General features: G+C 53.6%; 12 protein-coding genes across 12 annotated transcripts; 7 read left to right on the forward strand and 5 right to left on the reverse strand.

Annotated features, from left to right (window-relative positions):
* Positions 1–307: 307 nt before the first annotated feature.
* CLAFUR5_04303 (putative glycosidase crf2) lies at positions 308–1,713 on the forward strand (the record flags this gene model as incomplete). Its single annotated transcript, XM_047903451.1, has 2 exons — positions 308–863; positions 917–1,713. The coding sequence occupies 2 exons, from the start codon at positions 308–310 to the stop codon at positions 1,711–1,713; spliced, it is 1,353 nt and encodes a 450-aa protein (XP_047760669.1).
* A 408-nt stretch (positions 1,714–2,121) lies between these two features.
* On the forward strand, positions 2,122–2,450 carry CLAFUR5_04304 (40S ribosomal protein S21; the record flags this gene model as incomplete). The annotated part of the gene is made up of 2 exons (XM_047903452.1): positions 2,122–2,153; positions 2,222–2,450. The coding sequence occupies 2 exons, from the start codon at positions 2,122–2,124 to the stop codon at positions 2,448–2,450; spliced, it is 261 nt and encodes an 86-aa protein (XP_047760664.1).
* Positions 2,451–3,506: 1,056 nt separating this feature from the next.
* On the forward strand, positions 3,507–4,775 carry CLAFUR5_04305 (uncharacterized protein; the record flags this gene model as incomplete). The annotated part of the gene is made up of 4 exons (XM_047903453.1): positions 3,507–3,778; positions 3,994–4,148; positions 4,201–4,292; positions 4,344–4,775. 4 exons carry the CDS (start codon positions 3,507–3,509, stop codon positions 4,773–4,775), a joined length of 951 nt encoding a protein of 316 aa, XP_047760663.1.
* A 548-nt stretch (positions 4,776–5,323) lies between these two features.
* On the reverse strand, positions 5,324–5,987 carry CLAFUR5_04306 (uncharacterized protein; the record flags this gene model as incomplete). The annotated part of the gene is made up of 2 exons (XM_047903454.1): positions 5,324–5,758; positions 5,817–5,987. 2 exons carry the CDS (start codon positions 5,985–5,987, stop codon positions 5,324–5,326), a joined length of 606 nt encoding a protein of 201 aa, XP_047760666.1.
* A 1,015-nt stretch (positions 5,988–7,002) lies between these two features.
* Positions 7,003–11,559, reverse strand: CLAFUR5_04307 (uncharacterized protein; the record flags this gene model as incomplete). Its single annotated transcript, XM_047903455.1, has 2 exons — positions 7,003–7,079; positions 7,131–11,559. 2 exons carry the CDS (start codon positions 11,557–11,559, stop codon positions 7,003–7,005), a joined length of 4,506 nt encoding a protein of 1,501 aa, XP_047760665.1.
* A 1,414-nt stretch (positions 11,560–12,973) lies between these two features.
* Positions 12,974–13,785, reverse strand: CLAFUR5_04308 (Peptidyl-prolyl cis-trans isomerase, mitochondrial; the record flags this gene model as incomplete). The annotated part of the gene is made up of 3 exons (XM_047903456.1): positions 12,974–13,276; positions 13,336–13,505; positions 13,590–13,785. The coding sequence occupies 3 exons, from the start codon at positions 13,783–13,785 to the stop codon at positions 12,974–12,976; spliced, it is 669 nt and encodes a 222-aa protein (XP_047760662.1).
* A 638-nt stretch (positions 13,786–14,423) lies between these two features.
* CLAFUR5_04309 (ENTH domain-containing protein) lies at positions 14,424–16,082 on the forward strand (the record flags this gene model as incomplete). The annotated part of the gene is made up of 3 exons (XM_047903457.1): positions 14,424–14,505; positions 14,561–14,672; positions 14,723–16,082. 3 exons carry the CDS (start codon positions 14,424–14,426, stop codon positions 16,080–16,082), a joined length of 1,554 nt encoding a protein of 517 aa, XP_047760661.1.
* A 251-nt stretch (positions 16,083–16,333) lies between these two features.
* On the forward strand, positions 16,334–16,941 carry CLAFUR5_04310 (60S ribosomal protein L23-B; the record flags this gene model as incomplete). Its single annotated transcript, XM_047903458.1, has 3 exons — positions 16,334–16,392; positions 16,523–16,847; positions 16,909–16,941. The coding sequence occupies 3 exons, from the start codon at positions 16,334–16,336 to the stop codon at positions 16,939–16,941; spliced, it is 417 nt and encodes a 138-aa protein (XP_047761428.1).
* A 1,311-nt stretch (positions 16,942–18,252) lies between these two features.
* CLAFUR5_04311 (uncharacterized protein) lies at positions 18,253–19,782 on the forward strand (the record flags this gene model as incomplete). Its single annotated transcript, XM_047903459.1, has 1 exon — positions 18,253–19,782. The coding sequence occupies one exon, from the start codon at positions 18,253–18,255 to the stop codon at positions 19,780–19,782; it is 1,530 nt and encodes a 509-aa protein (XP_047761429.1).
* Positions 19,783–19,907: 125 nt separating this feature from the next.
* CLAFUR5_04312 (Extracellular metalloproteinase MEP) lies at positions 19,908–21,885 on the reverse strand (the record flags this gene model as incomplete). Its single annotated transcript, XM_047903460.1, has 2 exons — positions 19,908–21,455; positions 21,508–21,885. 2 exons carry the CDS (start codon positions 21,883–21,885, stop codon positions 19,908–19,910), a joined length of 1,926 nt encoding a protein of 641 aa, XP_047761426.1.
* Positions 21,886–23,190: 1,305 nt separating this feature from the next.
* Positions 23,191–23,578, reverse strand: CLAFUR5_04313 (uncharacterized protein; the record flags this gene model as incomplete). Its single annotated transcript, XM_047903461.1, has 2 exons — positions 23,191–23,275; positions 23,340–23,578. The coding sequence occupies 2 exons, from the start codon at positions 23,576–23,578 to the stop codon at positions 23,191–23,193; spliced, it is 324 nt and encodes a 107-aa protein (XP_047761427.1).
* A 2,449-nt stretch (positions 23,579–26,027) lies between these two features.
* Positions 26,028–26,638, forward strand: CLAFUR5_04314 (uncharacterized protein; the record flags this gene model as incomplete). The annotated part of the gene is made up of 2 exons (XM_047903462.1): positions 26,028–26,458; positions 26,488–26,638. The coding sequence occupies 2 exons, from the start codon at positions 26,028–26,030 to the stop codon at positions 26,636–26,638; spliced, it is 582 nt and encodes a 193-aa protein (XP_047761424.1).
* Between the last annotated feature and the right edge of the window lie 135 nt (positions 26,639–26,773).

Genomic DNA, 26,773 nt, shown 5'->3' on the forward strand with positions numbered 1-26,773 from the left:
TTCGCCTTCTCACAGCACTTCAACCACCATCGTTGTTGCATTTCCAGCATCTATTAGCTTCCTTCTTGGGCCACATTCGCTAGTTGGAACGAGGACGACACTACTGCTTTGTCCATTTGATATTTTTACCTTCGCTTTATCGGGAAGTGGCAACGAGATACACAAACAAGGCCTTGCATTCTTAGTCGCGCCGGAGCTCACGCGATCGAGTGGTGTGCTGCTTTGTGGATACAAGCCTTCACCGCATCAGCACTTGTGTCAGATCTCACGAGATCGATAACCGCATATTTCCCGGACGCGCGACACGATGAAGTACATTCTGGCCACGGCCGCGATTGTTGCGACGACCTTTGCGCAGAGCAACGCACCCAAGTGTGACGAGAACAACCTTTGCCCGCAGTCGGCACCATGCTGTTCCCAGTACGGTCAATGCGGTGTGGGAGCATACTGTTTGGGTGGATGCGATCCTAAGTCGTCCTTCTCGCTGCAGTCATGTATGGCTGCACCGGTGTGCAAGAGTGGGGATTTCAAAATGGACAGCCTGGACGACGTTGCGGCAAACACAGTATATCTGGGAGACGCCAGCAAGGGCATCAACTGGGTCAGCTCAGGCAAGCCAGTATCCTACAACGGGGATTCGCTTCTCTTGACCATGGCACCAAGCACTGTCGGAACACTGCTCACGAGCACACATTATGTCTGGTACGGCAAGATCAGCGCGACCATGACTTCTTCGCAAGGACAGGGTGTGGTTTCGGCTTTCATCCTCATGAGCGATGTCAAGGACGAGATCGATTTCGAGTTTGTTGGCGATAATGTTGATTCTGCGCAAAGCAACTACTATTACCAGGGTATCACTGATTGTGAGTATCGCCGCATCATTCGACTCCCCGTTACACATGACTAACGTTTGTAGACCACAACATGGTGCCATTGGACACATCTGACACTCGTGTCAACGTTCACACGTACACCATCGACTGGAGTGAAGACAGCGTCATTTGGTCGATTGACGGCAAGGAGATGCGTACCTTGAAGAAGTCTGATACGTGGAACGACACCACCAAGAGCTACCACTTCCCACAGACTCCATCCCGCGTTCAGCTGTCCCTGTGGCCAGCCGGTCTGTCTTCCAACGGAGAGGGCACCATCGAATGGGCTGGAGGCCTTGTCAACTGGGACTCCAGCGAATACATGCAAAACGGTTACTACTACGCCATGGTCAACGACATCAGCGTTGAGTGCTACGACTCACCGAACGGCGGCAGCGGCAATGCCTACTACTACACCAGCAGAGCTGGCACCAACGACACAGTCGCCATGGGTAACAACAACACCGTGCTCTCTTCCTTCATGGCTACTGGCGACAACCCCGAGGCCGGCAAGGCCAAGCCAAGTGCTTCGCAGAGCGGTAACAGCGCCTCTGCCAGTGAGACCAAAATGCCAGAGTCTGTGCCAGGTATCTCCGGCGGTGGCAACGCAGCTACCAGCAACGTTAACCCCGCGACTGGTGAAAGTGGTGACTCGGGAAGCACTGGTGGCTCTGGATCCAGCAGCGGTACGACAGACAGCTCGAGCTCTGGCTCTGGCGGATCCAGCTTCTCGCAAGGCGGCGGCAGCTCCGGCTCTGGCAGCAGTAGCGATGCGCCAAAGATCGTGGCTGGCAGCGCGGTGGCTCTGCTCGGCTTTTTCATTGCTGCGTTGATGTTGTAAAGAAATCGACAGGGAGAAAGAAAAGTTGCAGACAATCAGAGGTAATGCCTTTCACGGCTTCCGATCCTTAAGACAGCACGGCGTAACAGGCGCCGCTTACGAGCATCACGGATTTTTTGTACAGAACCCTTACGAGGGGGTGGTTCTCTCTTGACATTCTTGTCTATGATTAGCATGATTGGATTAGATAGTGAGTTGGAAAGTAATGTTCAATGATCTGAAATGTCCCATTCTGTGTTTCCCGCACGTGACCGCAACTCGCACCTTCCCCGCCAAGATTTTGACACCGACCGTGCATCAATTTTCCGCGTAACCTCCACCCACGACGACCACGATCTTTAACCGCCCACCACACGTCGCAAACACATACACCGCCAACCTCCACCACCTCCGAAAACTACCGTCATCATGGAGAACGAACGCGGCGAGCTCGTTGACCTGTAAGCCGAGCGCCCAACACCACAAACCCTCCGAATCCTCGAGATACTGATTACTTTCTGCTCGATAGCTACGTCCCACGCAAGTGCAGTGCTACCAACCGCATCATCAAGGCCAAGGACCACGCTTCCGTCCAAATCTCCGTTGGCAAGGTCGACGAGAACGGCCGCTACACCGGCGAGAACCAGGTCTACGCCCTGTGCGGCTTTGTGCGCGCCATGGGTGAGAGCGACGACTGCATCAACCGCTTGGCGCAGAGGGATGGGTTCGTGAAGAATGTGTGGTCTGCCTCGAGGTAGAGAAGTGGATATGGAAAGATGAGGGTGAGTGAGTCGGATATGAAGATGAGGGGAGTTTGGTGGGATGGGATGCTGATAAGATGAGTTAGGTCTACCACTCGAAACTCGCAACAATGAATACGTGACACGCTACGGAAACGGACGATGCGAGGCTAACGACTTGCCAATGACGCAGACTCTCGACGCAGTACGGGGTTTATGGTTTGGCTTGGTGAGGGAGTCCCAGTGACGGCCGTGGTTACAATGCTGCGGATTACGGCTCGGAGCTGAATGCGATATCATGTTCAAGAAAATGACCCTACACATCCCATCTCCCATCCTATCTCATTTATTGTTCTCTTCCTTCTCTCCCGCATGTGCGATAAGGCTGACTAAAGGCCTTCACTTTCCCAACTCACCTTGGATCCATGAAAGCAGGAGGAAAGGCATGAGACCTTGGTTGCTGGAGTCCTTTGGAATCCGCGACTGGGTCTCGACAGCCTAGATTGAGGAGCGACTGCGGTTGTTTCCTTCGCCTAGAAAAAGCTGCGGCCGTTGAGGTTGAGGGTCGTGGTACAGATACGGGCGGAACAGACCGAAATGTGGACAAGTATGAGATTTGTCCGTGCTGTTGAGGGCATACCTCATACCGGTTCTAGGAGGGATCCGTCCGCATGGAAAGTCCCAACCCAACAGTGGTTGGTCATCGACGTCGAGCAGCCGCGAAGCACATTGTGTACCCTGCTCTCCATATTTTGGTGAGCGTCATGTTCTCAACTTCGAGGAACGACTCGTAGGACTTTCTTTATCATCCAATGCTCCGAAGACCTCGAGCCCAAGTGCTGTTCCTTCACTCGAACTCAGCACATGCAACCCGATACCACATGCTCGACGGCTCTACAAAGCCATATGCAACGCGAGTTGCTTGCCCGGCATCATCTTGCTACTTGAGCGCTACAAGAGCCCTTTGCTTTGCTCCTACTCTCTTGCACTAGACCACCGCAAAGAGCGACATAATCCACCACACAAACATACAGCTAAGACCTATCCTTCATTGATCACAGCATACCGACCGCCATGAGGTTCCCAGGCGTCTTCGCCACTATCTGCAGCATATGCATCCTCCTCAGGGCCACCACAGCGCTACCATCCGCCGCTGACTTCGCCCGCGGCCTCTCCAAGCGTTGGTTCGGTGTCTCAGGTTTGTGGACGAATATTCTCACCGTCGTGCAGCCGTGGCCAGTCAAGGTCGACAAGGCAGGCATAGCAGTACAGCAACTTCGATACTGCTACTCTAGCCAAGCAGATTACAAGACCCTTCACAACATCGTACAACAGGCCGTCAAGATGTAGGAGCCCGCAGGATATCCCAACTCTTTGATGGAGATAGTCCCGTACACCGGAAAGGACGAGACCGCGATATGCGCACAGCTGAAAACTATTGACGACGACGTCGACGCTCTGAACATCTTCGATTACACGCGCGAAGGCGAAACGTGGTGCTACCTTGGGCGAGTATCCGAACATTCTGAAGTCCTTCACGTGCTGACGCTGGACCACGCAGCTACAATCCTACGATCAAGGAGAATCAGAAGAACGGTATAGCACAGTCAGCGTGGCATAAATTGAAATATGCACGAATTGGCTCTAAACCGAACGCTAATGGAGAAGTCGTCGATGTTGCGCATGCTGATCGTGTACGCATGGCTCATGAGCTCGGTACGCTTGCTGGAGATATGAGTCTCCATGAAGCACTCGCTGACTTGTGTAGGACATGCTCTGGGGCTGGATCACGAATTCCAAAGACAAGACAAGGACCAATACATTAAGTTCAACTGTCAGAATCTCAACGACTACCAAGCCGTGAGTCCATCTCTTCACACCGCTTCCAGCTTTTTGCTAACAGAGCTACAGATCAAGAATGTCATCGGCAAAAAGGATACATCCAAGGGCTACAAGGCAGGCGACACCATGAAGCGCCTTGGATTCCATGGCGCCATCCAGTATCTCAAAGAGAAGGAAGGTCATATCGGCCAACTTCAACGCTCTTACAAATTCGACTACGCCTCCATCATGATGTACGGCTCCTACGACGGCTCGGCCTTGGCCTCGGCCGCTGATTTCCCGAAAGGTGCCGTCCTCGAAGGCATAGGAAAGGGAAAGGGCGCAGCTAATTTTCGTGTGCACATGGGTGGCAAGGAGCCTAGGCTCGTCACAGCGATTTCCGAGGGCGATAAGGCTAGGATCGCACAGCTGTATCCGTGGCGAAATCATGAGGGTCAGTTGATGGGGAAGTTTAGTGGGGATTGGCAAGGGGTGCCGATGAAGGTTGGAGGCCCGTCTTAGAGGTGAGGCGAGGGAGTAAGAGGTGAGTGTGTAAGAGGGGAGACAAAAGTAAGTGTTCTTTCTTTCTAAGTCTTTCTTTGGGCAAAGTAAAACAAGAAGCCATGCTCCAATAACGGTCACATCTTGACACGAGGCGAGAAAATTCTTGGAGCGGTGACAGGATGTTGCTTTCTGCAATGTGGTTCAGTCGTTGACTACCGTGCATACCACTGCGCCATGGCAGCACAGCTCCTTGTCGACGCGAGGGAAGACATACCTTTACCCTCTCAACTCCGGCCATTTTCGGCGCAGACTTTCGTTTGCGAAGCTCATAAATACTCCTGCGCTGCTACCATGAAGTCGATGATACTCAGTGGTTAGCAAAGATAAGCCATAACGCTGAATGAAGGTGAGGCAAGTACGACATTCCAACGGCACTCATTGAGTTATCGTCTATGTCAACATTAAGATCGGCACAGCCTGACCAAAACAAATACTGAACGCCACTCATGCATCCTCTATCCCACCAACTCCAACCACCACGAACCTCAACACTCCAGCAACACCTCTCAAACAACACTCTTCCCCCCACCACCACCACCACCCGCCTTCCTCGCCTTTGCCCACAAAGTCGGCAACAAAATCCCCGAACAACAAAACAACACACTCAACCCAATACACAACCCCCAAATCGCCTTCGTCTCAAAGCAATTCACCCTCGTAGACCCCGCCCAATTCGCCAATCCCAACCTCGCTCCACTCTTGTTTACATTACTCGCCAGCGCCTGCGTGAACGCCACCGCGCTCTGCGCATTACCCGCTGCGTCCTTGTCCGCGATGACCATGCAGTTGAGGTACGAAAGGGGTTTGCCGAAGACGACGGAGATGATGATGAAGGCGAGGAGGAGGAACGTGTCGGCGGCTGTCATGATGAGGAGGCCGAGGTTGGCGTGGGAGAGGAAGAAGGGGATGGAGATGAGGGTGTAGAGGGTTGCCATGCATGTCTGAGAGGATACCGTGTTAGTGGTGGGGAGAGAGTCTTAGTAGATGGGCCGAACGTACGATTGTGAGTGTTCCGACGACTTCGCGCGGTGGCTCGATGTTGGAGGCGACGATGTCGGAGACGAAGTTGGCGGTCATGCCGAGAATTGCGATCATCGCTACCAGAGAGAGACCACGGACGAGGATAAGAGTCTTCGCGAGAGGAGCGGCGCCATAGTCTGGGATCGGCATGATGTCTTTGGTGCTGTAGTGCTGATTGTGGTTGTTTCCCTGATGGAAGTCGTTACGATGTATTGACCCCTGCCAGCGGGTGATCGAAGCCTGATATGCTGTATATGCTCAACTCAAACAGAACCAAAGAAAGATCACTAAGACCAAAGGAAAATAATGCAGAAAGTACAAAAAGAAACTGGTGGAATGTTATGCAATGCAATGCAATAAAAGACCGATGTACGAGCAAAGAACGAGCTGCAGCAAATGTACCTACCTTACTTATATTCAGCTCCTTCCCAATTCCGCACACACCAACAATAGCAGAACCATTCCTGTCTTTCCAAGGTATTTGTGTGAGCGAGTGGTCGTTTCAAGATGTCCTTCCAGCGAAGTGGTATGGGCCAATCAAGACGGGCGGCTAGCAGTATGCCACTCGGCGTCTACAGCACAGACGACCACAAAAGCCGAAGGACAGCCAGTTCAGCTTTGTTTCTCTTATACTGGGGCCTCAAGATGGTCTGTGAGTATACTTGATGTCTTAGAGTTCGTTGCCTCATAGTTGGCGTGGTCGTGGGAGGTCGCAGCCGAGCGTCTGCGGATGTTTCGTGTATTCTCCACGCGCGAAGGTCATTGTGGCTGAGATGTTGCAGACTGGAACTGGCACTGGTCTATTGGGGCCTCTTCGAGCTTTAACGTGTCCATTCGCAGTCAGATGTCACAAATGGCATTGATGCTTGGTTGATGGTGGAGAGAAGATGCATAGCGCAAGCTGAGGTCGTCGCTGCCAAGCATTTGAAGTGTCAATGCTCACGACGAGCAGGAAGTGTGCATTGTCTATATTCAGTCCATGACCTTCGTCGAATCACTGAACTTCAATTGCTCATCTCTATAAGGTAGCTCCACGAGCCACTTGCGATTGTACCATCGCAACTCCACAACGCCATGCCAAATCGCGCCCAAAACTGTGTCGGACGAGAGTATCAGGTGGTGGTAGGTAAGTATGCAAAGCAGCGAATGCTAGTCATGCGTTCATTCATATGCGTCGCTTCAGCGAGATACCACGAGAAGTGCTCGTGGCAGCAGGTAGGGTTTGTGCGAACCTGTCGCGATCTGTGAATCACGTCAGCTTATTCCTACACCTTGTCTCGATCCTGAACGTACCTTGCTCGGTATCGAAACCGATGGTTATATCATCATGCTCTTCAGCATAGTCCAGCCCTTCGAGGTTGACGAAACGTCTTCGAAGTCGATCCCCCTCGCTGACTTCGCCCTTCTCCTGGCTGGGTAGGGAAAACTTGGCGTCGACGAGCTTGACGCCCCATTTCTTCTTCTTGTCGTCGCCCTTGATCAGCTCGAAAGTGTCGGTAGTCTTGACCTGGAAGCAGAGAGAATCTGCATGGCTAAAGTCATCCATGAAAGCGACAAGCTTGACCACACCTTCCTTGCTGATCATCTGTATGCGAACAGTGGTGGCTTCCCACTTCTTGTATATAGGCACGACCATCCGTCGGCGCGCGATGGCGAATGTTGCAGCGAGTCCCTCGAATCGAACCGTGCAGCCAGTGATGGCAGTCTGGAAGATGTGTAGGTCTTGATGGCTTGCGAAGGAGAAAGTGCGGATAGTCTGCTGCTCGAGGACGGTTTGTAAGAGCTGTCCGATGCCATGAGCAACTTGCTGATTGGACTGCCGTGTATCGATTGACATAGTCATGTCTTCTTGTGGCTCACGCAGCATTTGAATAACAGGCGCATCAGTGATAGGCAGACGAAGCAGCATCTCGCCTTTACCCAGGTTCAACCGATCAGTGATACACCCAGTAGCATGTCTTGCCAATATGCGCAGATTCTCGGACTCGACTGTCTCAGGTATTCTGGTGTTCGGATCGTCAGAGTGGTTGTTGGTAACACCCAGCTTCTGCCACTGGAGTCCTGCCAGAGCCGGGTGAGCTGACTGCGAGTAGCCTTCAGACTGAGACGCTGGCTCAATGTTCATACTGGTTAGAAGTGCCTTGCAAACGATAACCTCATCAGGACCGACCGTTAAGCCGTTGAGAACATCGTAAAGTGCTTGTCTGCTGCGGTCATCTTGGAAGACAAGCAGCACTCTGCATTGCCGATCATCCTCCCTTACACGAATGACCATCGCGGTGGTGCCGTTCGCAGAAGAGTCTGTCAGGAACTCAAAGTATAGTGGAGACCTCCGACCGATATCATGGCTGACAGAACTCAGTGTCTTGTGTCCAGGGTTGGTGATCAGTAGCAGGCGATGGCCACGGTGCACTTTACGCACGCCACTTCCATCGCGGTGCTCTCCGGTCCTCTCAAAGACCAGTGCGACGCATCCCTTGACCTTATCAGCCGGAAAGGCGCTCGAGTTCGACGAATCTGCATACTGCAGCTCCGCGAGCCGTGCTTCGTGTATGAGCCTCTCGTCCGGTTCTGGTCGCAAGCTTTTCTCCACTTTGCGAGCATACTCCGATAAGTTCCAAACGGCGCGAAAGTCGCGCTCCTGCATTCGTACGCTGAGATCAAAGTTGCGTGGCAGATTCAACAGCATACCACACGAGCTTGCTTTCCACGAAACGTCACTCCAAGTCAAGCCTCTCTTCTCGTTCCTGCTAGGCGCCACTTTGATGTTGACCAGCTCGCTCTGGCTGGCAATGGCGATGCTTGTCTGATAATCTCTTCTTCCACGTAGGACTGTCATCATGCAATCCAGAACGACACGATCGGTTTCTGCTTCTTCTGTGTTCACAAACACTTCCACCGGAAAGCGCCCATAGCAGAATGCATCTTTTGTGTCGCTTAGTGGAAGCATGTCGTAGGCATTAGGAACGCGCTTGGTCTCTTCTACCAGCACAGAATTGCTAGCATTACCGCTCAGCACTGCCGCGGCGTCCGATGTGAAGCGAGGGTACTCCAACCAGATGCGTGTGTCTTGACCCTGAATCAGCGATTGCGTAGGTGGTAGCAGATGTGCTTTGCTCGTCGACAACGAAAGTGCCTTGATGTGTTGACGCAGGTGTGCAACGCCACGTTGTAGAGCGGCTTCAGCAGACTCAGGTCCTGCATTCTGCTGGCTAGGCTCGCCGTGGGTATCATACGGCTCCAGAGGATCGGCCAGTATCCACCAGGCTTTCGCAAGATCGACGTGTGCCTGAGTGAGGTACTCGCGCCTTTCATCTGAACGCCGTTGTTGCAGCAGTGCTTCCAGACCTGCCTTTCCCTTCAGATACCACCAAAGCCCTGCTCGTAGCCACATGTTCGGCGTACATCGATCTCGAGGAATCTCCTTCTCCGCTGTGAGACTGAACACACCCTTCATGTGCGCTACTCGTCCGGCGAAGTCGGCGAACGCAGCATCTGCAGCTGGGTTACCATGTTCAGGTGGCTGCGGCGAGACTGAAGAGCGGGTGACCGAATGATATGAGCCAGCAGAGTTGGGCCTGGGACGGGCTGCATCTTCTTGCCGCAGATTGGCAGCATGAGACTTGGTCGGATGTGCTCCTGCTGCGAGGTAGTCTTCCGGACTCGCTCTCGAACTCAGTGGCGGTGCGTGAGGAGGCGGTTGCGGAGAGAGCCCGCTTCTGCTTGGACCCAGTACAGACGTCCGAGGGCTGTTATTCTGCGGGCTTTGACTTCGGTCATTCGAGTATTGTTGGGACCATCGAGGAGATGGGAGCTGTGGAGAAGCAGAGGCAGCTGGCTTCAACGGCAGAGGAGAACCATCACGCGAACCTGTCCGTGAATGCGACGCACTCGGCGAAAAGTGGTTGACGCTTGAAGATGAAGCATTTGGCGTATTGAAGAACTGTGGCTTGTCGAGCGTGGGCCCAGAAGACTGGAAGATGCGATTGCGCATATCTCCGGGAGATGTTGATCGTTCCCGAGACGAGTCTTGTGGTACACTCATATTTTGAGATGCGGAAGGCGGCGGAGCAGCTCGGAAAGGTATCGTTCTGATCTCTGGTGCCTGCCTGTTGCGTGTGAAGTCGTCTTCCCGCGACGGCATTTGTTGATGCGCATACTGTCCTAGACCATCACGCGGTGGTAATCGTTGGTGCATCGCTAGGTCCGGCTGCGAGATCTGTGGCACGCGTTGCTCACTGGGTGCTTGTCGTAGACCAGTGGTCCTTCCAGAGGTGTGTGATCGATCTCGCGAGCCCGAGTCTTCACTCTGATATGACTGATAAGCAGGAGAAGACTGCTGCGACCTTCTGAATCCTGTCGTCCTTGTCTGTCTCGAGGATACAGGCTCCGACTGCTGCGCAGCCTCTGTCACCATGTCCCGCGAGTGCCGCTTGATGTACTTTGGATCATCGAATGGATCCGGTGCTTCAGGCGCAGTCCCTGGCGTGTCGTCACCACTCTGCGGCGAGAGGATGACCGGCTGCGGTGTGTCAACCGAGGAAGCAGATTGCTGCTGTGGAAGTGCTGAATGAGGATGATGCCCCGCAGGCGAGAATAAAGTCTCATACTCTGACGCCGGTGCTGTCTGGGGATGCGGAAGTGGCCACTGTGAGCTGCTTGTCGGTTCCTGACGTCCTACAAAATCTGGCTGTGCATGCGAGCTTCGTGGTGGAGAGTCGTCGTCCTCCTCGTCGCGTTGGATCAGCATGCTCGCACGCCTGAACGCCATCCCCTCGCTTACGCTTTGTTCTCTGCGCTTCTGTGCGACTGGGGACGCAGCGTCGGCTGGTGACAGTCCACCATAGTTCTTCCTCGCACTTAGCGCTTCGCCTAGTGCTCGTGGCTCAGCTTGTCTTTGTGCCACATGTGTGTCAATCGTCGGTCTATCTCTTGTGCTTGGCCTTTCCTGACCGCCCGTCGCCGAGTTACCTTGGAATGGATCGAGTCTAGTCGTGTCTATGGGTGTATCTAGAGGAGTGGTGTGTTCAAGGCTTGGATCGTGGTTTTCGAGTCCGGTCGGCGTTCGTCCAATACTAGGCCTATGAGGGTCTGTCTCTTGCGATGTCGGGGCGTACTTCCTTTGCATAGCAGGCGAGAACTCATTGTGTGACGTATTGACTCGCCGCATGGGTGGTGGCACGATGTCGTCTTCGTCTGGCTGCTTCACCTGGACCTGTGGAGGCAGTCCTCGTGCAGGAGCAACGAGAGGTGGTGACCGCGGCCATTGCCCTTCGGTGGGTTTCCTCTCTGAGGTCGATCGTGCCACCGCCGCCTTCGTCCTTGAGATCTCCCTAGGTGGATCGGGTGCCTCATCGCCTCCTTCACCAATGATCTCTGGTACTGTCTTCACGAAGCCCACTGTCAAGCCGGGCCTTCTCACTCGCTTTGTAACGAACCTCCCTCCTCTCGGTGAAGGGGTACTGCCTCCCACTGCTTTTTGTACCTCGTGCGCATCCGGCCAGCGTTTCGCGATCGCGATATCGATCTTGGGGACATTCTTCTCCGTGCTCGGCTTAAGGAAGTCCGCCACATCGTCGTCCAGCTTATACGCCGCATTCCCATTGCCATTGCCATTGCCATTGTCATTGTTGTTGGTGTCCTGCTCCTTGAAGATCTTGCCCCACTTGCTCTTCTTCAAGAAGGAGCTCTTGGACGGCTTCGCGTCCTGCGTGTCTGCCATGGCGCCAAAGACCGAGTATTAGTGTATTAGAAGGGAATCCAGTGACCAGCACCAGAAGTTCGAGGAAAGTCAAGCCAAGGCGTCTCAGAGGAAAGGATAGGTCTGGTCGAGGTATTCACTCGCGTGCTCAGAACCCTACCAGCGCCAGCCCGTGTCACATGGAATGCCGGTGTTTGGGTACCCGGAAGCGCAACGAGACCCTGGCAACTCTCAATACCCGAAAGCCGCGTCACATTCGTGTGGTGCTGTGAGCCATGAAAGCGAGAAAGAAGATGGACATGCAACGAACGACAACGCAACAGCTCACCACGCACGCCACAGCACAACAGACATCGACCATTCCGCGCCAAGTCGTATTCGAGAGCACTCACCGTGGTCGACACGGAGAGTCGCATGGAACCTTATTGTAAGCGCAGTGCATCGCGGTTAAATATAGCCACCGAACAACAGGCGTGTTTCGAGCCTCTCCACCAGAGCAGTGCACCGCGGCTTTTCGTGCCCCTCCATCTCCCACCACTTCGCCTCATCCGTACTCAACTGTGCTTGGTGAACACAGTGAAGTACTTGTGACGATGCCAACCAAGTTCCGAGTCTCGCAGCATGCTGCCATTCCAACTCTTTCGTTGGCATCTCACAACATAACACGAGCTGTAGAGCCCAACAATCTCCGACGACAACCCCATCGGTCATACCACGGGTTGTGACCTCTTCTCCAAGTTGTGCCACCGTTCGCCCATGGGTATCCGCATGAAGAAAAGCGAACTTGGTGGCGAGGTGGACATCGCCAGGAAAACAAACAGCAGAGCCACAACACGCCCAACATCTGCCGTACATGTAATTGTGGTAAAGCAGACAATCGCTCGATGTTGCTATCGTGGCCGATCGCATCGATGACTGAATGTTAATCGGCATCAACGGGATGTGACCAAGCATCATCGCTGTGGGCTTCAACTTACGTTCTTATCTAATACATGTATCTTTTCTGGTGAAGAGCTTCACAAGGGGCTACTGCACATATGAGGCTCTACAACTGTCTCAAGGGTCGTTCTGTAGGCTGTCCTGACAGCTTTCTGTGCAAATGTGCTTTCTAGCATTGTCGCAGTCATATCTGCTGCCTCATCATATACACCTCGTGGTCTTCCAGCTCACCAAGTCAATTGGTACTGCCCTTTCGTGTACATAGCATCGAGTTTGGCTTGAAGCTAGATTACAGTTCGAACATACGACAACGTGATCACAGTGGGAAGAAAGGGACAACGATCTTGTCTCGAGAAGAGCATTTTCATATCATATATGCAGTCTACTTTTCAGCTCATCGGCGTGTGCCAGATGATTGTTGCAGCCGTGTTTGTTACCTTGCAGGTATCGTAACGTGTCCATGCATGCATCTTCTATCCACGTCTCAGCTCTTCTTCTACAAGACACCGGACTTGACGATGGTTGGTGGGCCCTCCTTGTACTTGATGGCACCACTGCTAGTACCGCAAGCCTCAATCGACTTGACAATGCCCTTGGACTCGGCATCATCATCTGGCACCTCGCCGAAGACGACGTGCCTACCATCGAGCCAGCTGGTGACGACGGTGGTGACGAAGAACTGCGAGCCGTTGGTGTTTGGGCCGGCGTTGGCCATGGAGAGGAGGAATGGCTTGTTGTGGGTGAGCTTGAAGTTCTCGTCGGCGAACTTCTCGCCGTAGATGGACTTTCCACCGGTGCCCTGTGAAGGTGTTAGCAGGCAGGCTTCGACTGGAGTGTAGTCGTGGTCTTGTCACTCACGTTACCACGGGTGAAGTCACCACCTTGAAGCATGAACTCTGGGATCACACGGTGGAACTTGGAGCCAGCGTAGCCGAAGCCCTTCTCGCCAGTGCAAAGAGCGCGGAAGTTCTCGGCGGTCTTTGGGACAACATCGTCGAAGAGGTCGAAGTTGATGCGGCCGGAGCGTGCTGCAACCACATGTCAGCTCGAGGTGAATGTGGAGTGAGCCCTAATGGCTGCGATGAATGCCATTGAGCATGGAGACAACTTACGCTTAGCAGACTCGTCCTTGCTGATGACCTTGCCGTTGGTGTCGGTCTTGAGCTCTGGACCAGTCCAGGTGACGTCGAAGTAAGCCTTGATGACCATGTTTGCGGATGATGCGTGGAAGCAACGGTTGAAAGTTGGCTGGCAGGTTCTGAAGGTGTTGAAGGTGGTTGGTCTGAGGAGTGTTGAGGGAGAAAACATTGTAGAAGAAGGTGGGGTTTTCTTGAGCTGGCGTCACTTGGGTCAGCTCGAGAATTCTGCCCCGCCATCGGTAGATTCAGGGCAAGTGAAGCTCTCAGAGTGCGTTGCCACAGCTGCGTGTGCTGGTTGGGAGGTACAACTTGGCTGTGCCGGCCCATTGCGCATTGTGCATCGGCATGACGCCCAGCAATGCATGGCAGGTCGGACAGGAGTCATGTGAGATGGTCGGCTTACCGGTATAGTACAGCTGATGCAATGGGCAAGTCTGGCACAAAATGTTCATCAGCCACGTTTCTGTGTGCTAGTTCTAGGGGCTCGTGGCGTGGGATCCAGAGCGATCAAGGACGACTTACTACTGTACAATGCAGAACAGTACCAACAGAGATGAAAGGTAGATACGATAGTACAGATTGAGTTGGAGAAACGAGCCATCGATGGGAGAAGTCTTCATTCGTGAAGCCATCGACTCGCACGGACCTTCCACTCTGAGTAGCGCGTTCAGGGACATCGGCTTCAACACCACGTTGCTAGGACAAAGCCCGTTATTGTGAACATCACTCTGCTACACCACAGCTACTGTGCTGCGACCCCTTCCTTGTGTCTTGTGTGTACTCGCGTTCCATCAACCGACCGCCAACATGGATCTCAACAGCATTCGCGACCAGGTCAGCCAGCTGACGCTCTACGACATCAAGGCCGGTGTGCGGAAGGTACAAAATGGTGCGCATGTGGATGAGGCATTGGCTGGGAAATGTAGGAGCTGACTGGATATTAGCCGTCATGAACTACACCGAGATGGAAGCCAAGGTCAGGGAAGCCACAAACAACGAACCATGGGGTGCTTCCTCGACCATGATGCAGGAGATCGCGAACGGCACATTCAACTAGTATGCACATGGATAGTCCGGACAATTCCAAAATACTAACAACTTGACAGCCAACTGCTCAACGAGATCATGCCTATGATATACAAACGATTCACCGAAAAGTCCGCAGAGGAATGGCGCCAAATCTACAAAGCACTGCAGCTGATGGAGTTCCTAATCAAGAACGGCTCGGAGCGCGTGATTGACGACGCACGATCCCACTTGTCCCTACTCAAGATGCTCCGGCAATTTCACTACATCGATCAGAACGGCAAAGACCAAGGTATCAACGTACGAAACCGAAGCAAAGAGCTCACCGACCTTCTGAGTGACGTCGACCGGATACGTCAGGAACGTAAAAAGGCACGAACCACAAAGAACAAGTATGGAGGCGTGGAGGGTGGTGCTGGCCTCGGGTCGGGAGGGTTTAGCTCAGGCAGTTCCGGGCGGTACGGAGGCTTTGGCAGTGAGAGTGCCGGACAATCAACGTTTGGTGGGAACACAAGAGGTGTATACGGTGATGGAGGAGGTTTCGGAGGAGAACAGCACGATGAGTACGACGAGGGCGGACGAACAAATACCGCTGAGAGGTTCGACGAGTACGATGAGTACGATGATGGTGGTGCGACTGCTCCCACCGCTCGACGGAAAACAACAGCACCACCCAAAGCAAAGGCGAAGAAGGCAGAACCGCCAAAGCCGAAGGAGCCTGAAGTGGACCTGTTCGACTTTGGCGATGATGAGCCAGCCACAACCATAGCGCCCTCGAACGGCGCATCCTCGTCGGCAATCCTGGCCGCTCCACCCTCTCAAGCAGCCCCAGCACCAGCGGACGATGATGATTTCGACGACTTCCAATCTGCAACTCCTGCCGCAGCTGCACCCGCACCATTGGCAGCACCAAGCATTCCCAAGCCAAATTACAGCTCGTTCTCTACTTCGTCGAGCACACAGTACGCACAGCCCACGCCACAATCCGGATCGCAGAACGCAGCCTTTGGCAATCTTCTCTCGACTACTTCGCCGACTAGGTCAGCCACCCCCTCTATGTCAGGCTTCTCCTCGCCGCCACTAGCACAAGCGCAGAAGCCAACTGGATACCAGCCTACAGGACCCAACTACTTCACGTCAGTGCAGGTTGGACAGCCTCAACAGCCTGGCACGCCGGGATCTGGTGTCACTTCTCCAGTCGGCCAGATTAGCGCGAAGCCAGTTCAGAAGAAGGCTGGCGGGGACGCTTTTGCTGGTCTGCTGGCCGGGAGTGGCATGAAGAAGAATCAAACAGCGCAGAAGGGACCAACGATTGCAGACATGGCCAAGCAAAAAACCCAGGCTGGTCTGTATGGTGCAAATGCGCCGGCTGCTATGCCTGCTCAGTCGCAGCAGAAGCCAAATACCGGCAGCAGTGGTCTCGACGATCTGCTAGGGTAGACCAAGATGAAGTATAGCCTGTGAAGATAGAATGCATTGAGAACATCAGAATGTGCACATGTTCCAAGTCGTGTTGCACCTTCCTCGTGAAGCTGTGCTGGGATGACTAATCCGCCAAGTCTTCGCTCGAATTGACGCCCACAGGCGGAAGGCACGACCCTCCAGTTTTGGGACTTCCGCGAGATCTCGACAACTTCACAGGCAGCGGAGCCAACCAAACAACCCGATACACCCAACCCAACACCGCCGTCATGTCTGCCAGAATCTCCACCAGCGGTAACAAGCTGAAGATGACCCTCGGTCTGCCAGTGTACGTCCACGAACACCCACATCCAATGCGGCCGATCGCAAACCTCGAACAAAAATCCTTGCGAACGACCACCACCCACGAATACATCGCGACAACATGAGAAAGAGCTAGATCACTAACAATTGAATAGCGGCGCAGTCATGAACTGCTGTGACAACTCCGGCGCTCGCAACCTCTACATCATCTCCGTCAAGGGCATCGGTGCACGACTCAACCGTCTCCCCGCCGCCGGTGTCGGTGACATGGTCATGGCCACCGTCAAGAAGGGAAAGCCAGAGTTGAGGAAGAAGGTCATGCCAGCAGTCATCGTCCGACAGAGCAAGCCATGGAGGAGAGCAGACGGTGTCTACCTGTACTTTGAGGACAACGCGGGTGTCATCGTCAACCCCAAGGGTGAGATGAAGGGATCGGCTATCACTGGTCCTGTGGGTAAGGAGGCTGCGGAGCTTTGGCCGGTAAGTGGTGATACAAAGATGCTGATGGGATGTTTGGGCAAGAAAGCTGACTTTGACATAGCGTATTGCCTCCAACTCCGGTGTTGTGATGTGAGATGCTTTCTGGGAACAAATCGGGACTTCATGCATAAGGAAGGAGCAGGCGTTATAGAGACAGCTAGCTCGGTGCCACTGAACGCGCCACATGAAAGGAGCGCTGGTCTTCTTTGGCCTAACGAACAAAATTCTCCAGCTTGCCTTGCATCTTCTCATTATTCAGCTTCCCAGTCCTTTGACACCTGCAACACGAGATGTTACCTGCATAATCATGCAGGTGTTTGTTGTTTTCGCTCACACGTCTTCAGACACTCTACTCTCCTTTGTGTGCACTAGGTCTCGATATCCGCTTCGAACTTCTCATCACCTGCGGCAGCCATTAAATCACCACCACCCGAGAGCCCTTCTTAAGCCCAGACACGGCATCGTGGATCAAGTCATCTCCCTGAGCCGCCACATCTGTGTTTCGGCTGACGATAGACTGGGCTGAAGTAGCAGCAGCACTTATACCCACCTGTCTCAAAAAACGATTATACACACCGAGCACAGATCCTGCCGCAAGCACGCCCGGCACAACTATTCGGAACATCAACATTTGGGAGCACATCATCTAGTGGTGGCTCGTCGCTCTGCCCATGAAGCGACAGAGGTCCTTTCCCCGGCTTCGGACGTCTCGATCATCCTGCTGGTGCTGTCTTACAAGCAATGCCGCATCAGCACTGACGATTGCATTTGCATAGCCGATGACACTGTTCGGTGGATCCAGGGCTTGTAGCAGAGTTGATTATCGGTTTCGATAGCGAGCAGGTCATCAACAAGCATTCGACGAGCACTCAAGGGACGAAAGTTACTACAAGGGGCTGTGCTGTATTGCTGTGCTCTCGAACAGGAGAACAGCTCTGGAGACTTCAAAGTAGCGCTCTTGGTCCAACGACAGCACGAAGTGGTCAGCAGGATCAATTTCGCCAGTAGTCATCAAAGGGTGGATCTGTTGCACGATCACGACCTCCACGTCTCTTTGATGGCGCCCTTGGACAGGATCACGCAAGATCTACTTGGCTCTCAGTGTCAACTCGAGGCGCGTTCTGGCATTGCAGCAATGTTGCCAGATGAATGGCTTCACGACACTAGATGCCCATCCATTCACCTGCATGTGGTACGGACTTCATTCACACCCAGGCATTATGTGCTTAGCGTTATGCTTTATTCTCTCGAGGTCAGCTATAAAAGTCTCGCTGCACTCGAACAGACTGCAAGACTGCACCGCATCGCATCACCTCTTCCGACCGCAGTCGCATCCGAACAAGGACGATACAGTCGAGCAGTGTTCGATACGTTCCATACACAACTAAGTCTCCTTACCGCCAGTATGGACAACTCGTCACCACAACACTCGCTCGTCAGCGCCTTCGATCTCCATCACACCGTGAACATCCGCTATCCTGCCCTCGAGTTACTGAGTCGAGATGATACATGGAAGATGGCCAAACCTAGAGCCATCACGATGCGCTTCGAACCAAATGCACTCATCACAGATCCGAGAGTAATTGAGAACACCGACCGCAACGCCGAAGAAGGGACACGCTTCCTGCACTACACCAAGGCTCTTCGCGGCCACTCCGAGCAGTACAGTGAAGAAGAACCCGAAAAGCACGACATCGAAGCGCTCCTGCGCGATATGAAAGAGCTGTCAAGATGCATCGGATCGACTGAGCTGAGGGCTGTCATCTACAGACCCGCCAACATCAAGCCCGAGCAGAGGAGTACATGTATGACCATCCGTCGCATCAGCAGACTAAAATGTGCGGACGGTCTTATCAAGGAGTGTGGGACTTTCTACGTACTGTCGGCGCCGAAATTCATGGACCTGGCGAAGACCGAGGCGGGTCTCGAGATCTGGTACTGTGATCTCAGGGATCTAGTGCTCCTCAACAGTGATCGTGCGGTCAGACATGCCCGGGACACTATGCAGAGATACCCCATCGCTGACGAGGACGAGGACGTGATGGGGTTCGCAACGGGCTGGCTGCCACCAAGACTTCCTTCTCTGGTCCCGGTGATCTGCAGCAAGGTCACTCAGGCCGAGCTGCAGCAAGAAGTCATCAGAGACGAGGACGCCAGCGAGTGTCAAATCTGCAAGCAACCCTTCGACCACCACGACATTGTTCCAGTCATAGTCAACGGCTCCTGCGACCACATGTACTGCCACGCCCGTCTCACAACTTGGGTTCTCAGCAATGGCGACCAAGCTACCTGTCCATTCTGCCGAAAGTCCTTCACAACGCCAGAACAGTACGTGGACCTGCTTCACGGCACTGATGCAGCTGGTCGTTACGTCTACGACGACCGCTTCAACACATGGGAGAACTTCGAGCGGTCCTGCGCAGACCTGGACACATCGCGAGCCAGCTTGCTCATGGCCACCCCAGACTCCAAGATCACGGTCAACGCCAAGTTGCTCGCTGAGTTCTGGGACTATCTCGTCGAGCAAGCCCGCGCCGAGTCCGAGACCTCAACTCCAGCACACCACAACCCAGCCAACTTTACCGAGCTGGACGTCGCCACAACTGCCATCTCTCACGGCCTCTTCCAGATTGACGGCGCGACTTTGCCACCGAACGCTCTCTGCCATATGCTAATCAAGGACATCGATGCTGCCTTCTTCAAGACATTCGTCCGCTCTGAAATGGCGAGCATGGTTGACGGCGTAGTCATCGCCATGGCTCTTGAGGAGTGGGCTCGTGCGGACAATACGATGGATCTACGCCCCAACCTCTGGCTGTTCATCGAGAGGACATTGAACAGGATGGTCAACTTCGTGCGCCTTAGGCGCTGCGAGTGTGTTGGGGAGATTGGGTTGCATAAACACGGGGCGTGCAGGATGTACTACAACAGCTGATCATTGAGAACGTGGAATTGCAAAGTAAAATGGTTGTGTCTTCATTAGATTCACTTTTAGCGCATCGCACCAGTCTGTCATGAGGAGAATATGTACATAAGAACAACAACTTTCCAAACCTGCGTCTAGCACACTCCCGCCGGAATCGTGAAATCATCAGTATAAACAGTCCCCACCTGACTTGCATTCTCTCCCAGACCTCTCTTCGCAAAAGCCTTCCAGATAGAACACTGATTTCCCCCCTTAGTGAGTGCCCGATCCGCATCCAAAATCGCATTCCTCGCTTGCACGAATGTCGGGTTACAAGGCTGCAGCGTCAATGCATCCAGCACCAGCTTCATACTCAAGTACTTGCCATCATCAGGCCTTCCATTGAACCCCAGGACCGGCCTCAGCAAAGCAGTGTTACCATGATCATCAATCAAGTTCCACATCATCTCATACAACATCGTACACCACACCGTTCCAAACTGGTGGACTCGGGTCAGGGTGTTGAGGGAAGAGTAAGTGTATGGGTTTGTTTGCATGTTGGTGCTGTAGACGAAAGCGCGGATTCCGGCGGGGTTGTTGAAGGCGTAGTCGCCGATTGGGTAGTTTGTGTTGCGGTTGTCGCGGGGTGTGGAGCGGATTGCGGTGGCGTAAAAGTCGGACCATCCTTCTCCCATGCCGCCTGACTCGAGCACTTGAAGACAGCGGGAGTTGGCTGGACCGCCTGTGAGACGGTTTGTGAGGCCGTGCGTGAACTCGTGGATGACGATGCCGGCTTCGAAGGAGCTGTCGCGGTTGGGGACCGATTGGTTGAAGACGTACATACGCATGCGGCCTTGTTGGCCATCTGGGGGCGTGGCGAAGTTGGCGTTGTTTAGGCCGGAGCCGTCTTGGGTGTTGAGGATCACGCTATCGCCGCCGACACCGCCCTTGCCGAAGTTGGAGGTCTGGAAGTTGCCGGCGGCTTCAGTGAAGCCAAGGATGTAGAGCATATCGCGGTAGTAGTTGGAGGTGTAGAAGAGCTGGACGGTGGAGGCGTCGATGTACTGTGCTGGCTCCAAAGCTGGGTCGAATCGTGGAGTGTAGACGTTCAGGAGACCACCAGATGGACGAGGCTCGTCGAGGAACTCTGCATCTCCGTCTGTATTTGGCTGGGCGATGGCGTTGTTACCACGGGTCACGGTGTAGCGGGTGTCGGAGTCGCGGTGCCAGCCCAGGCTACTTGCGCGGATGTCGAACGGTAGTATTTCTGTGGTGCGACGGTTGCCCCTTGGGTCATTCAGTGGCCATTTGAAGACTTCGTAGGTTGACTCTGCAACGTAATCTGTGACTGCCAGGATGTTGTTCTCGTTCGTCGCATCGACATAGGTGGTGAGCCAGTTCTCGCTGACATCAGTCTCCAGTCGCCATGCCGAGATCAAGTTGCCTTCGGCATTGCCGTAGTAGACCAGCTGTCCTTCTGGTGGAGATTCCACGTTGTTCAGTCCTTGGACTGTGAAAGATCGTGCAGTTTCTTCGACCAGAATGTCAGCTTCGGCAGGCTGAATTGGCAGAGCAAGGACATCGACCACTGTCTCCAACACTGGCTGAGGCTCGGCAACCTCCTCTGGAGCTGGCGCTGCCTCTGGAAGTGGGCCAGTGTAGAAAGAGCTTCCGTAGGAGAAGATAGTGCCGTCTGGACGGACCTGTGATTGTATGTCAGCTTGACGTAGTCCTGTGAGTCGACTTCCCACATACATTGACGTTGAAGTCGGCGTCATCGATGTCAAGGCCGTTCAATGTCTGCTTGAAGTAGACGTGCGCAATGCCGTTGCTCGAGACGTGGTTGTCGTTCGCCGTTCGGAACTCGGCATCGGGGTGAATGCTCCTCAAGTGATTTGTTGCAGCCTCGATTGGATCTGTGCTTGCCGGAGCGGAAGTTCTCTGGACAGAGATCTCACCATCCTCAGCCACGTATCGAGAGCGTTGCTGTGGTCGGAAGTCATCCAGTCTGGAGCTCAATTGTCGTCGTTGGAGGGCCTCGGGGTCTGACTCGAGAGCATGAGAGTCATGGAAAGGATGAGACAATGTCCCAAGGACAAGGCTTGACAAAGCCGCAATCTGTGAGGAACGCATTTTGGAGTGTGTAGAGCTCTGTGAATCTCACCTACCGGACATTGTGCACCGCCTTTATCTGTATACTCTCGTCGCCGTTGGAGAACAGCACTGCGACTCTAGCCGCCATGATGTCGTTGACCCCCTTGGCATGCCTTCGGGTCAACCCTCGCACTATGAAATGCAACCTCATCTGCACGTACTATTGGAAATGAGGGTCAGGAGGTTGATAACAATCATCCAGAAGCCGCAGTTGACACTTGATGTAGGTGGCGTGTGCCGTCTTGTTCCAATACAGTTCATATGCTGTGACTGATGTAGAAGGTGGCCGTGGACCTAGTCCTGATGCAGAAGGTATGAAGATTAGCCTGAACTTGGCGACATGCCAAGCTATCAACCAAGACGGAGAGGACTTCTTGTAGCTCTACTTGTGCAGGGCATGTCGTTCGAATGCACGACATGTATTCTCCGTGCCATGCTGGGGCTGCGTGTCGCCGAGGAGCATCAGTGGCCAATCGTGTCTTTTCAAGTCGTACTCCTGGCTGCTGATCTCTCATTCGTAGTACGAGAAAGGAGCTCTCAGAAGGTGACTGTAACGCCGGATCAATCATGGCATAGTGTTGGCAGGAGTCGTCGACGGGCTTCTGGTCGGTGCCTCATTCGTGTACGTTGTCACTCAAGGAGGTTGTTCAGCGCAGCGCGTCACGTATGTACGCTTGCTCGTTGAATCATGTGATGGATATGAAGTGGCTTGAACGAAAGTGCCGTCGTCCAGATTGAATCCACATTTTGCTGCAGGTCGACATATTAACGTGTTGAGGATAAGGCCCATAAGGCCCATACGGGGAGAGGCGAACATGGAAGCGAAGTGAAAGAGCCTAGAGCAGGGATCACGCGGAACATAATTCCACCGCGCCTCGCGTGCTTGCGATCCTGATCCTTGTTGACTCTCCTGTTGTCCATCAACAAGCCGCATCGGGACGGCGGTGTCACCAACAGTGACAACTAACACGAGCCACTGATGCCTCGTCCCTTCACAAAAAGGTAGGCTGAGCCAATGAGGCTATGCAGTGTGAGTCAAAAACACGAGTTGGAGCCTTAATCAACTACATAGGTACACCACAACGACCATAAGCACTCTTTCCTATCATTGACGAGCTCAACGTACATCACAGTATACACAATTACTCATGGCGGTCTCTGTCGAGGAGAATGACGCGGCTTATGCCGTGACCAAGACTGCCATTCAGAAACTCGGCAACATACTGGACTTCACGTACATTGATTCGACCACCAGCCAGAAGGCAGCACGACCAACATGATCTGCTAGATCTCCTCGATTCGGACGATGAGCTCTTCTGGGCAACGGCGAAAGCTTGGGCGGCGCCAGATCTTTCGTTGAGAATGCGTGCTGTTATCAGTCAGATACATGCAACAGTCTCAAGAAAGTGTCGACTCACTTCGTTCAAACTCACTCAAGCACTTCTCCGCTCTGTCCGGTCGATGCTCGCTGGTCTCTGGACTGCTTGCGAAGTTGAAGGTAGCCAAGTACCATTGCGGCGGCGGCTAGAGCACTGCCAATGATACCAAAGATTATGGCGAGCTTGATTTGCTGTTGCTGCAACTGATACCCCGACACTGTCGTTGGCGATGGCAATGGTGTGGCTGTGGTGGTGCTCTCAAGTGAGGTGCGGGTGAGAGTTCCGAATGGCATGGTGTACTGATCGTCTTGCACTAGCAAGTGAATAGGCCTCGAAGTCGAATAGGTGCTGCTTGAGTATGGCGACGGAGTTGATCAAGAATCTAAGCCTGCCAAATGGGTATCAAGGATGAACTACTTTGACTTGGCCAAAGTCGAAATGCCTTCTTAGCTGTGTCCGCTGGAAATTTTCTGCTCTGAAATCGGCCTTTGCCTTGGGTCCTCCAAGGGCATCGCGATACCTGATGCACACACGATCATGGTAGCTGTGCAAGTGGCAGACCTGTCAATTATGGGTATAACCTGGGAGGTGCAAATGCATTCTTTCCCTCCGCAAGGCTGTGAACACGTCAACGGATGCGCTAGCCATGGTCACAGCCCGGCGCCTCAGTCCCTACGGTCCTTGGGGGTGGTAGGAGATGTCCATTAGCAGCAGGAACTAGGAGGTGTGTTCGCAAGGAACAAGATCAGGTAGGACGTCTAGGGTGGCTCTCCTGCACGTCAAAGGCGAACGCACACACGACGGGACGAACCTCGAACCGATGTTTACGACTTCCCTCCCAAAGCAGGAACATTTCGGAGGCGAGGCAACAGGGTATGAGAAGTGACGACACGGGAGAAAGGACAGAAGAGGAGTTACCTAGGAGGTGCCTGGTCCCTCGGTCGCCGGATGATAGCACGAGGCTAACCATCAAGCTCGCATATGCAGACATTAGCGTGTTCCCTAACGCCACCAGGAATTCCTACCGGGAAAGGAGAAATATGGGGGTGAAAGGGTCTCTTCCCAGGATGAAGAGACTTCGGGAAGTGCGAAGGCAGGCTAGAGCTACAGCCGGGCGGGAGTTCCTGTGGTGTAGCTTTACAGCTGACGCCTCGTTGCACAGCATGGCCCTGTCGCATTAGTCTGGCGCATTCTACTCGCGGACCACACTCGCGACCGAGTCGTCTGCCTCAAACAGAAAGGCCTTGGGGGTGCAACCCTAGCAGACCTCGAAGATGGTAGGGCAGGCATGCTCGACACACATCAACCAATTCCAACGCTTCAAAGCACATTCGTTAGTTGGAGACCTCCCCTTCTGACCGGTGTGGTCCTGCATCGTTTCATGTCCACGTGGCGCATGGAGCTCATCATGGTAAGGCAGTCTGTACAGCTTGCAGTGCAATCGATGCTCTCCCATCACTGCATCCTCATCTCCATCGACACACTCTATGCCAATGTCGGTCGCGCCCCCATGGCATCTCCACTTTATCGCTGCGAAACATGCCTAAAGGTGTTCAGCCGAGGATATACTCTGAGACGACATCAAGCGATTCACGGCACCTTGGGCGACAAGTACGAATGTGATATCTGCAATGCAAGCTTTGATCGAAACGACCGTTTGACGCGACATCGTAAGATCCACACCGGCAAAGACCTTCGGGATTGCGGATATTGTGGTAAGCAGTCCCTCGGAGGCTCTGACGCGGGTTCGACACGGCCTATGGCTCTCAGCGGTCAAGTCGACCGCCTCATTTGGAAGAGCAGAGCGTTCGTAGCCTGCTGAAAGGGCTCCAAGCGACTTTGACGCGTTGGATCTCGTCGGAGAGAGGCGCGCGGTTCGACGCTTCCCCTTCAACCACAGTGCCTTGCTGACAATAGTCACTAGGCCGAGGATTCCGAAGTGACTATGTCAGGATTCATCTAGGTACTTGCAAACATCGTAAGGATTCTACGATCCCGCAAAGATCTGCAGAGCTCGATCGACCGGGCCAGCGTGTAACCAAGTCGCTTGACATCCGCTTCGAACATACCCAGATGGAGAGACTTGGAATCGTATCGCAGCCCACCACTATCGACCACAAGAAGCGCTCGAAGCCTGTTCGCTTTGTTCAGCATACCATATTGCTACGGAGATCTAAGAAACCTCGGCAAGATGCCAGGACCGCCATCTCTGACGGAGACGGTAATCGAGTGCAGCACGTTGAAGACTCTACGCCTTGCGTTGCGGACCAGGAACAGAGTGTCACAGAGCCCATTAGTTTCGCTCGGCGTGCTTTGTCACCGCAAAGATCTCAAGAATTCTCAATGGATGTGCAGTTGGCCATGCATGGCGGGGACTGGGAGCGAGTGCAGCAATGGCAACGAGCAATGCCGGAGGGATGGCTTGTGAAAGATCACTCAAGCGACATCTTAAGCCATGGAACGTTGGATATATGGCAACTATTGTCCAAGGATGACGTTCAATCCCTACTCCAGAACATAGACCAGGCTCGTCGAATATTCCGCCGGGAAACGAAGATTGGCGTAGTAGACTTTTTGCGTGTTCTTGTAGACAGAGGCTTGTCGGTTGACACTGAATTTTGGCCGGGGCAGACTCTTCTGGTTGTGGCCGCCCGCCGTGGTTATTTGGATTCAGTCCGCCTGCTGCTCGAGAAAGGTGCATCTGTCAATGGGTCAGCGGGCATGTACGGAGAGACACCACTCATGGCTGCCGCCAACGAAGGCGAAATGGATTGTGTTCGACTTCTACTGGAGCATGGAGCGGATGTGAATCTGTGTAGACGCTTGGACGAGGACGGGAGCCTGCTCACCGCACTCAGCTCCGCCTGCGAACGTCCCTTATGGAACGGGTATTACTCATTCCTGAATCCGGAAGACGTGGCAAGTTGTCTCGTCAGTGCCGGAGCAAACGTGAACCTTGGGGATCCGACTCCACTTGATTGGGCTCTGGAGTATCATACGGCCTTTGGATTGGTCAAGTTTCTTCTCAGGGCTGGAGCACACATATCAAGAGTAAATGACGAGACCATCTCCGGGCTGGCAGGCAAAGCTCTCGGCGTGGGGTCCTTTCACTCGTGGGAGTACCGGCAGCCAACAGACAAGCTCCAGCTCCTACAAAAAAAGGCTGCAAGAGAGCTGAGGCAGAGCTACAAAGAATAGACAGAGCCAAAAGGATCTACCATGACCGAGGACTCTCAGCAGAAGAGGTAGCCGCTCGCATAGAAGCAGAATCATTACTTGTCAGCTACGACAGTGACGACGTAGCGGATTGGCTTGGGAAACGTCGAGTGACTCATGTCATCGATGACGAATAGGTCCAGGCTGCTCACAGCGTAAGCGAGAAGTTCAGGACTTACTGTGGATAGGTCATATTATCATTAACGTCATCTATCGAGGAGGTGACTGCAGCCATGCTCACACCAGTACACCTTTCCACGCAGCTCCATCGG

Source organism: Fulvia fulva, chromosome 4 (assembly GCF_020509005.1).
Source record: "Fulvia fulva chromosome 4, complete sequence".
Lineage (NCBI taxonomy): Eukaryota > Fungi > Ascomycota > Dothideomycetes > Mycosphaerellales > Mycosphaerellaceae > Fulvia > Fulvia fulva.